The sequence below is a fragment of the Ixodes scapularis genome, unplaced genomic scaffold (assembly GCF_016920785.2).
Source record: "Ixodes scapularis isolate PalLabHiFi unplaced genomic scaffold, ASM1692078v2 PGA_scaffold11__112_contigs__length_91849675, whole genome shotgun sequence".
NCBI lineage: Eukaryota > Metazoa > Arthropoda > Arachnida > Ixodida > Ixodidae > Ixodes > Ixodes scapularis.
Window position 1 is genome coordinate 43,735,983 of NW_024609837.1, and position 14,514 is coordinate 43,750,496.

Here is a 14,514-nt window from a genome sequence, read left to right on the forward strand (position 1 = left end):
GCACTCCAAGCAGTGGTGCGTCATCTACCTTTGGCCACGGATCCCAGAGTCAAAAAGCTGGTGTCCATAGTTGCTTGCAGCAAAACTCAGCTACGGGAACTTGGCGCAAGAGGAGGGCGCGTTTGATTATGCGTCTTGAGGGAATCGGATTATTGAGTTTAAATTGGGGTCATTATTTGAAGCGAAGCAGGTTTGTCTAGCCACAAATAATTGGCCGCGTTTGGAGCAGAAAGCACAAGCATAGTGTGTGCATTGTTGAGGTTTGAAACAGCGACCGTCTATCACTTTTCCTTTGGCACAGCGTATTCTTAGAGGTTTAAGGTTTGTGTTGATGTCCAAATTCATTTCAACCATGAGAGGTCCATGCAGGAAGAACGTACCTTACATTGCTTGTCAGCTGACGTGACTAATAAGAGGATAAATTGTTTTTCTAGGAAAGAAATTGGATCAAATTGGTAGTTTTTAATTATTCAAGGCCTCTGTCATGTTTGGACTATGGTTGCTAGACACCTATGCCCAGAGTATTGGCACTCATTTCCTTCATTGTCTGATGCTATCAAGATGGTCGTTTGTCTGTTTGCATCATGCGACTCTTGTTTACAGGCCATTTGCGGGTACCGTTTGCAACAGTTATGGTTCTGAAATGCAACCGTTTGAACAGTAGATATGGTGTTGCAGTGTTGAGTAAACTAGATCTAAAAAGTGCTTAAAGTACAAAGTAAATGGGTGGTTGTGCACTTTTAATAAAGTAGTAAGTGCACCGGTTGCAATGTACTCAAAGTGCTATAAATGCTGTGTGCTTTCAAAGTAAAATACAAGTACTTTTTAACACAATCTTTCATGATGCCCTTTCATTCCCCTATAGAGTGTTGTTTTTTTAAACTGGTGTGCATTGCTCCAGGGCCAGGGGTAATTGGGAGTGCACTCCTGATTGTTTCAACTAGAACATGCATAGTCAAATTAAAGAAATTGTGCACACACTGACCCGCCAAGCGATGCTGATTTGCTTGAGCCATAGTTTTATGCTTCGGTGGTTGGAATTCTGGTTCAGGCCATTGCAGTGAGGTTTGTTTTGACGTCCTCTTCCCAGCGCTACCTGATCCCTCAAGCAAGAAATACTTCGGGTGTTGCGGAGAGCCAGTTGGTGATCCAGCCAGAATCCCTGCAGCACCTCATCAAGTACTACTGTCGGGAGAGCGGAGTGCGGAACCTCCAGAAGCACATAGAAAAGGTAAGAGGAGGGTCACGTGACACCTGTTTACGTGCAAGCGACTTGTGAGCATTCCTGTTTTGTTTGCGTGGTGCTTTGGGGGGGGGATCTCTTGGCAATAAATATGGTTCTGAAACCTGACTCTTTACATTGAAATTTGTAAAGCCTGAGACAGTGAAGGAAAAGAAAGTCAACACACAATGTCTGTGTGTTGTCTCTTCGTTTTATGTGTCATTCTTTTCCTTCCTTGTCTCGGGTTAAGTTATGCTAACTTTACCAGGTTGCTTGCAAGCTCCTCCTCCTTTTGGATATGCCATCTTACAGTTTGACACCAGCTGCTCTTTTAGTATAAGTCATACACTATTTTTTTGCTTTTGGGATATGTTCAGCCCAAGTTTTTCTAAGCCATGCTCCTAATCGTCATAATATTTACTACCAAAGTATCTGTTATGCATAAAGCAAACAAGATGTTATAAAGTTTCTGTGGGTTCCCTATCTTTGTTAAAACTTGTGTCTAAATGCAGTGTTTTTTTTTTTTGTTTTTTTTTTTTTTCATTTACATAGTGCTTTTAAAGTAGCGTGTCCATTGTATCATCCATTTAACTTAATTTCACTACAATTTATGCTGTCACAATTTCTAACATTGTGCAAACTATTTGTGAAAACTTATCTAATGGCTCATGTGTGCAGCAGTTCAACCGACTGAAACGCAGAAGCGAAATGTAGTGGAGTGCATTTAAGGAAGTTTGCAAATCGCTGAGTAAGGTTATTAGAGGTGTGGAGCATGTACCTCAGTTCATTTTCAGTTTGAACCGTGTGCACAATGCACGGTGTTTAAGCACTCAACTATTTCTAATTATAATAATAAAAAAAGCGTGAGCTGCACAAAGAATTGAGGAGCGCGCTCACACTCCATATTTCATTGCTCTGTATGAATGCCGTGGTCACGTTATTCATTTACTAGCATGATGCGAACACCTTTCGGTTTCCTCTGTGTTTTGGCACAGCCAGACTAGCGCCGATACCACTACTTGTAGAACTAATTGTCTAAAAAGGCGAACTAGTATAAAAGAGACTACGTACTGACAGTGGAGATCCAGGTTTTGGTGTATGGAGCATGCATTCCCAGAAGCTCAGTGGAAAAAGATATATTTTGTGCTTGGAAATATACTACGGTAAAGTTCCAAGAGGACGCCCGCCCCCGAGATCGGCCACCTTGTTTATCTGACTAAACATCTGTAACATAAAAAATCCGAAACATCGCCCACTCCCCAATTCCCGTCGGATATCACACGATGTCCGACGGGAGTTACATTTGCCGTGCGATATGCTGTACCGGTACGTCTCATAAGCGGGTTCCCGCTTTTTTGTCCTCGATCTGTGCACGCGATATCGGTTCCCGTGACAGGCAAGTTTGTAGCAGGTTTCTGCATGTTTATTGCACCATAAAACTTGAATCTGCTGCGTCCATGATTTGCGGTATTTGTTCAAGTGAGATGCGAGTTCTCGGCGGGTTTCCGCGGGTCCTTTGCACGGTAAAACGCGAATTTGCTGTGTCTGCAACCTGCGGTACCTTTGCCCGTGACACAGGAATTCGTAGCGAATTCCCGCGTGTTTATTGCTTCGTGAACCGCGAATTTGCAGAGTTTGCAATTTGGAGTATCAGTTCCCGCTTCACATGGTTTATAGCGGGTGCCCCGGTGTTTATCATTAATTTTTGATAAAGTTTTGCTGTGGCATCCTCAAAGATAGCCCACCCCATGTTTTTCCCCCATTTATCTCTTCATTTTGGGTGGGCATTCTTTCGGAACTTTACGGTAGTAGTAGGCTTTTATGCAATATTATTCCTGCATTCATAACTTTTAAAGAATGTAAGGACCGTGGAACCGAATGGTTTTGAAGATCTCTGGAACAAGGGCAGTGGTACCTTGCGGCCACGGATCTCTCGTTGAAATCAGCCCGCTGAGCCTATCCGTTTCTGGTGTTACGTGGCAGATCCTGAGGAAGGCGGCCTTCAGGATAGTGAGCAAGGAAGCGGAAGAGGTGGAGGTGCGCCCGGACAACCTCAACGACTTTGTGGGCAAGCAGCTGTTCACGCATGACCGCATGTACGACGTCACGCCTCCCGGCGTCGTCATGGGCCTGGCTTGGACAGCCATGGGTGAGCATTGCACACCTCCCTTTACGGAATCCCGGCTGGGGTGCAGCCAGCACTTCCGTCATAGCGAAGGTGCTGGCTGTACCCTCGTTACGATGGTGCAGCTAGCACCGTCATAACGAGTAACTCGGTGGTGAAATTTTTATGTCGCTCGGCTGGGACTTGCGTTCGGTCGGCGAGGACAAAAGTTCCGGCCGAACACCGACGTAATTACAGTAGGCCCGTGATAATTCAATCTCGGATATTTCCTACTTCTGGTTAATTTGATTCAGCTTCAATATTTTGACTGTCGTGCTATGTTTTAGAGTGCAGCTCTTAAGGCCCGTTCACACTCTTGCAACCGAGTACGACTGAGAGAGACGAGATTTCTTTCAACTTCTTAAATGTTTCTAGAATGAGGGGACACACTGACATTGTGGCGCCATCTATGCGGTGACCCTAGAACTGCATTTCACAAAAGCGAAGGTTTTGCGGGATTTCCGAGGTCAAATGTGCGTAATACCCATAAAAAGGCTCGTTTATAACATTGACAAAAGTTTTTCGAGCCAAAAAAGAAAGGATATTGCGCGAGAAATAAAAAAAAATATGCCGGACCGCCGAGTTTACACTGCTTCCCAATATATGGCGCCAGTGTGTTCTCTGGTTTAAGAAGTTTTAAGGAACCCAGGTTTAAGAGGTCGCAAGCAGTCGCAAGAGTGTGAACGGGCCTTCAGGGGCCCGTTTCCGGCTTGAGCGGCGTCGCCGTAACCACAAGGTCACGTGACTCCCAGGTTAGGTGCCCCCAAGTCACGTCCCCCCCCCCCCCGAGGTCAGATGACCCCCCCCCCCCCCCCAGAGGAGATTGATGAATGAGGGGAGGAGGAGGAGAAGGAGGAGGGGCTACCCTCCCCTCAATACCCTTCCCTCCTCCTCAAGAGCTGCGCTCTAATTCGCCATTACAGGGAGTTGTAAATGGGTTTGACTTTTTTAATGGACTAATAAGCTGCTTAATTTGAACGGCGTATTCATGCAATTCATACTTTTTGTTCTCGCAGCCCCATTGAGTGCACTTTCCGGGCATCGGTACACTGCAGAGAGGCAACACCCGCGGAGCTTGCTTCCGCGGGTGTTGCTTCTCCGCAGTGCACCGGCGCTCGGTGAGAAGTGCACCCAACGGGGGCTCAAGCAGGGCACAAATAAGCTATGAAAACGGGCACTATGCGAAAATTTCCATAGCAGCTTGTGTGGATGCTGTGACGTGGACCTTTGCCATGCCGCCACATCACAGCGTCCGCCAGCGTTATTAAAACACTCAGTTGGGAAACTCACCCTTGAAACCCGCACCGCTCGTATCCACTGAGACCAAACTAGATATGAAAACAGCACCGCCTTTTGGCGACGAGTCAAAACGTGAAAGTTGTTACAATTGAAAACGAGCGTGTTGGTTAATAGATACAAAACTTGAAAGTATAAAAACAGCGGGGACTACGATGGGAACAGGACATCTTTCATTTAGCAACTACACAGAATGGCACAACGATAAAACCGCCCCCCCCCAAAGGTTTCAACGCTCTCAAAGAGGGAAAGGAGATTATTGTGTAAAGGAAAGGGAATTCACTGTAAATATAAAAGTTAAAAATGCTGGCATCCATAAGGGGTCTTACCAATATAGTTATCTCCGATTACTTGGAATTCTACCTTTGTCATTGTCAATGATATTGTCAATGCACCTTCATTATCACTGACAAAGACAGAGGTCGAATTCCTAACACCAGAGATGACTAGATTACTGAAACCTCATCGTGACGCTAGAGTTTTTTAAACTTTTATATTATAGCACATTTCCCTTTGGGACTGTAAAAAACAATATTTCTGCATCCTCATTATCATTGACAATGACAAAGGTCGAATTCCAAGTAATCGGAGATAACTAAATTGGTGATACCCCTTATTGAAGCCAGCATTTTTAACTTTTATATTTACATTGAATTCCTTTTCCTTTACACAATAATCTCCTTTCCCTCTTTGAGAGAATTGAAACCTTTGGGGGGCAGTTATATTGTTGTGCCATTCTGTGTTGTTGCTAAATGAAAGATGTCCTTTTCCCGTCGTCGTCCCCGCTGTTTTTATCCTTTCAAGTTTTGGATGAAGGTTGCTTTATATAGCTACTGCGAACTGGCACTGCAAGATGACGCACCGGCCTTTGCGCGATTCAACCTGGAGCAATAGGGAGTATTCACTGGCGGCCATATCTGTGTGCGCGACTACTGAGCGCGTGCTGACGGCACACTTCCACAATTATTTCGCCACGTGCACTCTGCACCATCAAGATTGCCGGTCTTAGCAGCCTATTAATCTGAGCTTGTTCTGAGCATGCGCCCTAAACATCGCCCTCAAATATGACGTCCAGTGAATTCCCCCTATACGTGCAGCCGTGCGGTTCCCGGAGTGGCCGCTGCGGGAGAATTGACAGCGTTGCGATCGCCTTTAGTCTGTTCTCAAGTATGGAGTGGAGCCACTTTCTCAAAGCAGGCTCTATGGTAGTTCCCCAACTGAGTTGTTCTAGTAACGTTGATCTCCATGCAAGTTATGAAAACTGCTGCGCGGTGCCCGTTTTTTTTGCTCACGGGTCCCCTGCTTAATAGTCCACATTAGACAACAACCTTTTGGCCTGATAAACAAACTTAATTTTGTTTTGAGTTCTCATGCGATGTCTAAACAATCCACGATAAACAACATTTTTGAGGGATAAATAAACTTATGTCAAACATTTCACAAATGTGTCATGTGTGGCATACCTGCTTATGATCAGTAACCCTATGTAGAGGAAATCACAAAATATCTGCTTTGTATGTGGAGCCATTCATATGGAAAATTATAATTTTATCTTGCATCATATCTAGATGAATTTCCAATTCAAACTTCCGATAATTCAAACGAAATTTGTGGCTTCCTGGAGTTTGAATTAATTAGTCTACTGTAGATCAGTTTAGGTGCGTAACTTCCCATAGCATCTATGAGCAGTTCTGCAACTGTGTTTTGGAAGCAGGAGAGTTACTGCTTGTGGAAGCAGCGCCTCCTTCCACACGCAGTAACTGCTGCCTCAAAAACCCAGTTGTGGAGCTGCTCATAGATGCTATGGTAACTGCCCATAGCATCTATGGGCAGTTCCGCAACTAAGTTTTGCATCTGCTTCACACGCAGTAACTCTCCTGCCTCAAACATTTGCCTCCAACCATTCGAAGCACCAAGGTTAGAGACAACTGCTCTGGTAACTGCGGTGTACGCCATAGAGTGCACAGGTCTTTGAGCACACACAGCATCTAGATGGCGCTTCACTGTAGCCTTTTCAAAGAATACAGTTTTGAATCACTGCCTACAGATGGCGCTTTGAACGATGAATGGCGTCCTTGGGAGGGGGAGAAAGGGGGCGAAGGGTTTGCTTCTCTGCGGGAGTTCCACAACCGAGTTGGTCGAGTAACGTTGCCGAGTGCCGACGCGGTGCTCAAATTCAGCCTGTGCCCCTCTTCTGGCACAGGCTGGCACAGCTCTTCACCATATTCACTGGAAGACTATAGTCATCAGAAGATGCTAGTATGGTAGCAACATTTAGTGGCAAGACGACAAACAACGATCACAATGCTTATTCTAGTTTGTTTCTTTTTTGTCGTCGGCGCTCTTTCAGGTGGCTCGGCACTGTACATTGAGACGGCGATGCCACGCCCGTTGGCGAGCTCGACTGAGAAAAAAGGGGCCGAGGGTTCGCTACAGCTGACTGGCCATCTCGGCGACGTGATGAAGGAGAGCGCCAACATCGCCTTCTCGGTCGCAAAGAGCTTCCTCCTCTCCCACTATCCCGAGAACGACTTCCTCCAGAAAGCACACGTCCATCTCCACGTGCCTGAGGTGACTGACTCTCTGGTCTTTTGATGCAGAATGTGTTTTATCAGCCGATTTCCTTGGAGTTTTTTTATGTTTGGCTGTAAAGAAAAACCGACACTGAAAAGCTTTACATCCATAGGGAACCATATACACCTTTCCAAAAAACACTCGACCCCAGGGGCAACAAACCGTTTTCGAGCCCAGTCACCGAGCTTGAGGCTAGACTCTCACCGGCGTCCCTCCTAACCCTAACTGAGTGGACTATGATTTCAATAGGTGCAGCCTGCGTAGGCGCAGTTTCAGACGCTGCTGGCGGCTAAATTCTCGTCTTTTCCCGCTATATTTTGTGTTTCATGGTACATGTATTTTCCCAAGGACATGCACCACATTAAAAAAAAAAAAAAAAGCAAAAAAAAAAAAAGCAAGAAAAACTAAACTATTTTTGTTGGGTACGCATGCGACAGAACGAATGAGACTGGAATGTATAGTTCTTTGTTTGTCTTTTTCACGATAAGTTTTGATGGCGCCGCGGGATTTGCCGCATGTGAAACGACAAAGCACTTTGTTGTCAAAAATAAATTGCAGCAGAAGAGGGCCGAAAGTCATGCATTTTTCACGCTCACAAATAATGTGTTTACTGATGGACAGGACACGGACATACAATTGAGGAAGTGTTAACATTGGAACAATATATCGTACGTACCACGCGATGCAGCGTGGTACGTACGATCCGAAAATAATTTATTTGAGAAAGATCCCAAATAACACAGCCAAAGTGAGGACAGTCACATCTTGACGATCAGACAGAATCCGAGATGACTTCGTTTTGGGGCACGTTTTGGGGAGAGCTTCCTTTTTTCACAACCTCGCCAAGGCAAAGAAACGAACGCGACTGACCCGTTTCCCACCCCAACCCGGACAACTATTTTTGGAGGCTATTGAGGATTCTACGCGGATTATCTACTACTGTAAGAGGGGGGAAAACAATGTTCGCAAAATCGCGTCGAGGGTCGTTCGACGTCCTTCACCTCTTTTGTTTCCTGTGAATGTAAAGCAGAAAAACTTGAATGGCAGGCACTTACCAGCCTTATTTCTTGCAATGGAAGATAAAAAAAGAATTAAGTGAAATCTTTTAAGAGGGGCGAGAAAACGTTGAATACAAAACCGCAAAAATGTAGGTAGAGAACCGCGCTGAGCGGATCTTCACAGTCCAAGAGAGTGGCAGAAAATTTCTTGCTGACAGAGGGCGCGAGAGTCGCACCAGCCGCATCAGCATCAGCAACATGGCGGCAGCCTAGGAACGTTTTTGGAAAGGTGTATTGTAAGACTTACTCCCTAGGGGTATTTGAACTCACTGCCTTGAGATTGTGAGCCAAGTGCTTTGCCGGCTGAGCTGTCCAAAGTCAGTGATCGGAGCGCACAAAAATGAACCGTTTCACAGGACGCGCAAAGTCGTGTTCGCGCGCTTCGCGGCCTTCCGTCATGCTGCGCCATCTCATGGCGTGTGTGAGAAGTGGGTGTGAATCTTCGGTAAGCGGTGCCATTCGGATGCCCTTCTCTTCATCCCTGAAAGGCTTATCACACATTCTGTGGTTAGCAGTCTTTGTCAGCTTGATCGAGCTTGTATAATTTTTTCTGTGCGCGATTGGTTTAGCAGGTAATCGCAAACCCACAGAAACGCGCAGCGTGACGACACTCGAGAGTCGGCGACTGGCTGGCTGTGACCGGAAAATCAACCAAACCAAGAAACTAAGACGATGATGATGCGTAGAAAAAACAAAATGCATAGCATGGCACTCCTAGCGGCTGGTTTGGCAGCACTAAAATAGTGCTGTCGAACCTATCCAATCTGTCTGAAACATCGGGCCAAGCCCACAGTCAAGCCAGCGAAAAAATCCAAGATGGCAGCCCCTCTGGAGCAGCCACTCGTTACCGCCATAATATCCAAAGATGCCCACCGCCGAAAAATAACCCGCCCCTTATTTTAGGCACGATTTGCTATTTTCTTCAAAAACACCGAAAGATAGCCCCCTCCTAGTAATTGCAGGTCCCTGGCCACGACGGGAGATAAGCAAACATTGCTGACTGGGAAGAACAATTGTCTTTGATTCGTCACTCTCCCTGCAATCATAGGTGTCGCAGGTCACAGAATCTAAAACTTGCATTATTTATCAACATTTTTTTTATTGCACACCTAAAGTTAACTTGCTCCTTATTTTCATCCAATTTGCTTTCGACTGTAGGTGGGCTATCTCTCGGGATATTACGGCAGTATTTTAGTCCATAAAATCAAACTTTCGGGGTGCAAACTGTCCGAAAAAAATCTGTTGTTTATTACATACCATTTCAATTGGGTAAGCCACAGTTCGTCAATGTCCTGAATAACAGGCGGGTCCGAATTTTCGGTGTCCGAAAAATCGGTCGAGGACTGTATAGGGTCTTTCCACAGCGTCGCCATTGTGCCAGGCAGAAAACTCGGTTTCACATGCACTCGTGCATGCACCAATCTGCGACGCCAGACGAAGCGCACGCACTTGGCTCTTGCTGGTGTGCAGTGCCTTCTCCTTCCATGGTTGGTGGGGGATGCCACTACACATTCTTCACCGTAAAACTCGGCCTGCTCAATTTAGTCTTGGGTAGGGACGTTGACTAATGTGTGCAGTGTGTTCCCGTTCCTACATAAATGGGTGACCACAAGGCTGTGTGTGATTGAATAAAGGAGAAGTGGATACGCGTAAAAGTGGATGTCGCCCTGCACAGCGAGAGCTGTCGCTGTCATTTCTTCGCACACTGTGGCAAAAAGCTGAGAATTTACAAATGTGCGTGTGCTCGAAATCTGCTGCCCTTAAGTTTTTGAGTAACGTTGTACAGTGGCAGCTTTCAAATTAAGGTCCATGGATCCTTTGTGGTCTTCAAAGGCATTTTCAAGCCTCGCGGCATTCAATGAAATGCTAACACCATCCTTTGGGCCGGCGCATCTTTTCAGGGCGCAGTTCCAAAGGACGGACCGAGCGCCGGCATCACCATGGTGACGGCCCTGCTTTCCCTGGCACTGGGCAGGCCGGTACTTCCGGGTGTGGCCATGACCGGGGAAGTGTCGCTTACGGGCAAAGTACTCCCAGTCGGAGGCATCAAAGAGAAGACCATTGCCGTGAGTGCAGTTTTGTTTACGGTGTGCGAAAAACTCAATACTTGAGACTCTTAAAAAAAAAAGTTAAAAAGAAAGTTAAAAAATAACAAATAAGTTTTTTTCTTTTTAAGGTGGCAAAATAAACTTTTCTTGGAAAAAGTTGTTTTAGTACAATGCTTAGGGCACAATACTTTTTTTGAGTATCGGAACATGCATCTATTTCTGGACTACCATATTTGCTTACATAATGAACGCACCCCCCACAACAGGTACCAATATTTTTACTTTTTCCCTCTCGTAATGAACGCACCTCCAATTTTCGGCTCAGTGAGTCTCGAATCGCGTCCAACTTAGCTAGCCACCAAGCCGATTTTCTTTTGCCACCAAGCGGTCAGATCAAGTCAAGGCAAGCCAAGCCGCTCTCGTAATGGCTGCAAATGCATAGTTGCGGAAGTGATCAACTGTGAAACCAAGCGGCACGCACACTTGACGAGCTTGGGTCGAGGAATTGCCCAGCCCTGGAGATTGCCTGGAGGCCTATTGGATGCATTGATGTCAACAAACACGCCATCGTCTCTGGTCTGCTTTCGGACAATGAAATTGTGCAAGGGGTTAGGCCCAAGAACAGTCGTTGCTCTCCATGCTGAGTGAGCTTCGTAGTGCGCTTTTCCTTCGGCAAAAAGCACGCTGAAAGTGCCCTAAAAAGGTTTGCAATTTATAAAGCCTGGTCACTGTGGCATGCCCCCAACCAGCCATGGGTGCAACTCCATCAGTGGAGACATGTTACAGTACCTTGCCATGTCATATTACCACCTAAAATGACATTTGCACGAAGTGTGTGAATGCAAAAAGTTTACCCCACGTAATGAACGCCCCCCCCCCCCCCAAATATGTCATTTTTTGGGGGAAAAAAAGTGTGAGTAAATACCTAAACGGAACCGTGTTTTGGAATTACTTCTCACTTATAGTGAGCGTCACAGTGTAGATATTGTGATGAATTCTTGTTTTGTCTGTGTGTGTGGAAAGTTTGTTTCTTTTTAAATCCGTGCAATCTAAACATTTGAAGGCTGATGAGCAGCCAAAAAGGAGAAAACTCTCCCTCAACTCCTCCTTTCCATTCGAGAAAGAGGGGGACCCTCCTCTTTTCTGCGGGGAGTGGCTATGAGACTCGCTCCCATGGGGAGAGGGCAGAGTGCGAGAGGTGAGGGAAGGAAACTGGGCACAGATTTTCTTCCTGGCAGAAGTCAATTGTGTAGGACGGCTTTTAGGAAAATATATTTCAGAGTTCAGTGTCTAAGACCGATTCTGAAACATGTTTCTATTTTGGGTTAGCGTGCCAGCAAATTGGAAATCGCTCCTAACTCAAATATGTTACATTTAGCCACCGATCCCCCTTTTAAGTTTTGTGTCCCTTTAACATTCTGTTCCAACTTGTAAATTGCACTCACAGCTTTTTTTTTTTTTTTTTTTCAATGAAGGCAAAGAGGGTTGGCATTGGATGTCTAATCCTTCCGGAGGAGAACAAGAAGGACTTTGCGGACCTGCCGAGCTTCATCACGGATGGACTGGACGTCCACTTTGTGGACCACTACAGCAAGGTGTTCGATATCGTGCTGAAGGGCTGACGGGAGAATTGCGTGTACATAGATATTCACCCACCATTGCAACCTCTACTCCAGATGAGCCTTTTCTTAGTCACTAGAAAAAAAAAATAAAAGGATTGCTCTTAATTTTAAAGTTGATGCGCATCTTGATATATTTGACTTGTAGTGTTTCACGTTACACCCACATGTCACACTCTTATTTTTGCATACTTTTGTATATACTGAATAATTCTGACAATATTATAAGCAACCATATCTGATGGACAGTGCATAGATCTCGCAAACACTGCCAAAATGTTAGTCTAGTTATACGCAGGCTAAAAAAATATAATATAGACGCATAAACAAAAGTATGACACAGGCATGCAAAGCTTGTGTTTCTCGAGTGACATTTTTTATTCGCTTTATACGCGAGTGGTGAGGGGTTCACATAAGCTCTCGTCAATCACCCAGGTCAAGCAAAAGTGTTCACAACTCGCGCGACTTGGTCTCCGTACGGCGGTGTCGTCGCAGACCTGCGCTTCTTTCGTTGGCACGTGTTGGCATAGATGCAAACTTGATTGAGTAGAAAAAAAAAAAAAAAAAAGGTTTGTCTTGCAAAACACAAATGTGGACACATTCACAACCACCTTCACTTCACCGCGCGTTGTTTCACAACTGCTTCATCCACTCGGGGAGAGTTGCTCATTTTCCGGTTCTCACCAGGCTTCACGGCACAACGCAACTAGCGGTTGTTCCGTGTGCTGATTATCATAATGTTGCCCTGAAATGTAAGTATCAGCATGCCATTATAGTATAGCTTATGACTGTCGTAAGTACAATGTGTGACCGAAAGAATTTTACTGCGCTACCGCAAAAATAAGCCGTGCATCGCAGAATGCTCAGTCTCTGCCAAAGTGTAGCTCTAGTGGTCCGGACTAGGTAGCAGAGTTTCAGAGCTTGTCATTATCTTATTGGAAAGTTGGAAGAGATTCTCAGAAAACTTGAGTAAGACAACTGTTCTAAAACTTTGGCACCTGGTCTGAACCGCTAGCACTACATTTGGTCAAAGACTGAGCGTTTGGCGATACACAGTTTATTTTAACAGTGAAAAAAAATGCTGTACATTTTTTTTTTTTTTTTTTCAGAAGCACTCTGTACTTTACGAATCCGATAATTGTTTCACTTCTGAGCTTTCACACCTCCCTATCAGTGTGATGTAGCTATTGGAGCTAAACCTAACTGTGTGATCATAAGATTGCCTTGCAATGAATGTACAGTCGACTCTCGTTAATTCAAAATCTCTTAATTCAAACTTTCGGATAATTCAAACTAACGTGCAGGTCCCATCCTATGCGTCTCTATGGGAAGAAACTCCTGATAATTCAAACTTTGCTTTATTCAAACAAATTTTCGGCCCCCCTTGAGTTTGAATTAATGAGAGTTGACTGTAGTAGGAGCATGTCAGTAGTACCTTGTGACTACACAACTGCTTCGCTACCCTCCCTCCCCTCTCAAAAGGTTTTCACAATGATGTGTGCAGATATTTGTGCTAAGCCTAACTGTGTTCATAATATGGCTTTGGAGCACACGACACAAGTCTGCGTGGGTGTTGTGCACTTAGTAGATGGCATTAATATGTGGCCTAAGAGAATATCACTCGTTATGGCACTTATGATAGTGACGTACCTTACCCTATTTGTTGCATGCTCGTCACCCTTCGATACATCTGCATCAAAGTGCTGGACGACGTAACAGCTCGCTCCAGCGAAGAAACGAGGTGAGCGCCATCTTTGTACAGGGCAAGGAACTCTCGCCCCTCGCCTACTCACTAACTGGACTCGACGTGTTTACTAACCCTAAATGCTCAAACTTTACGGTAAGAGCTGTGGGGGAAAAAAATGTACAAAGAGAAATGGCAGTTATGTGCGAGGAAAAAAAAAAATTAAAAGAAAAAGAGACATTCTGTTCTCGAGTCTTTCGATGGCACATTGGATTTCGCCGCCGGATTGACGAATCACCGGTGCTAACGTGTTGAACGTCGGCATATTCAGTCACTGGAAGTTCCGTGTTCTGCCCCGCGAGGAGTCATCTGCTAGATGTAGCCTCCTGGGTTGGCATTCGCTCAGCACCGTCTGCTAAGCGTCGTCTGCTAGATGTGGTCTGTTTTGCGTTCTCTGCTGGATGCAGGTTCAGTCGGGACAGTTCCTCTCTTCCTCACCTTGTGGCGATGGATGTGGATCCACCTGGTGAGGAAGAGGTAATAGCATGAATTAGTGACAAGAGACCGAAACTGGAAAGTGGTTTCTCTTTTCCAAGTCTTTCCAAAGCGAGCGAGCAACATGTTGGTGTCTAGATGTTTCGGCTCCGGTTGTCTGGAACGCGTGTGAAACCTCATCTCTGAACTATTCGTCTGCACGTACAAAGAATGTCTTGCAGGTTTTGCCTTTCAATCGGAACTGCATTGCTCTTACTCCAATGCACCAGCACATGTGCTTAATGGTGCTATAGTCTTATACAGCCATAAAGGCAGCACTTGACAACATACATGCAGCGGAATCACCGCCTGGAA

General features: G+C 45.4%; 2 protein-coding genes across 2 annotated transcripts in view; one reads left to right on the forward strand and one right to left on the reverse strand.

Annotated features, from left to right (window-relative positions):
- Nucleotides 1-12,096, forward strand: part of LOC8025064 (lon protease homolog, mitochondrial) — a 38,135-nt gene extending 26,039 nt beyond the window's left edge. Inside the window, exons 17-21 of the mRNA XM_029973149.4 lie at nucleotides 1,091-1,231; nucleotides 3,206-3,371; nucleotides 7,033-7,253; nucleotides 10,216-10,380; nucleotides 11,838-12,096. Of these exons, the coding sequence (XP_029829009.2) occupies nucleotides 1,091-1,231; nucleotides 3,206-3,371; nucleotides 7,033-7,253; nucleotides 10,216-10,380; nucleotides 11,838-11,984 (840 nt within the window). The 3' untranslated portion in view covers nucleotides 11,985-12,096. The remainder of the gene's footprint in view (nucleotides 1-1,090; nucleotides 1,232-3,205; nucleotides 3,372-7,032; nucleotides 7,254-10,215; nucleotides 10,381-11,837) is intronic.
- Nucleotides 12,097-13,396: 1,300 nt separating this feature from the next.
- LOC8025063 (arrestin domain-containing protein 3) overlaps nucleotides 13,397-14,514 on the reverse strand; it is an 82,275-nt gene continuing 81,157 nt past the window's right edge. The window contains exon 8 of the mRNA XM_042288893.1: nucleotides 13,397-14,188. Coding sequence (XP_042144827.1) covers nucleotides 14,135-14,188 — 54 coding nt within the window. The 3' untranslated portion in view covers nucleotides 13,397-14,134. The remainder of the gene's footprint in view (nucleotides 14,189-14,514) is intronic.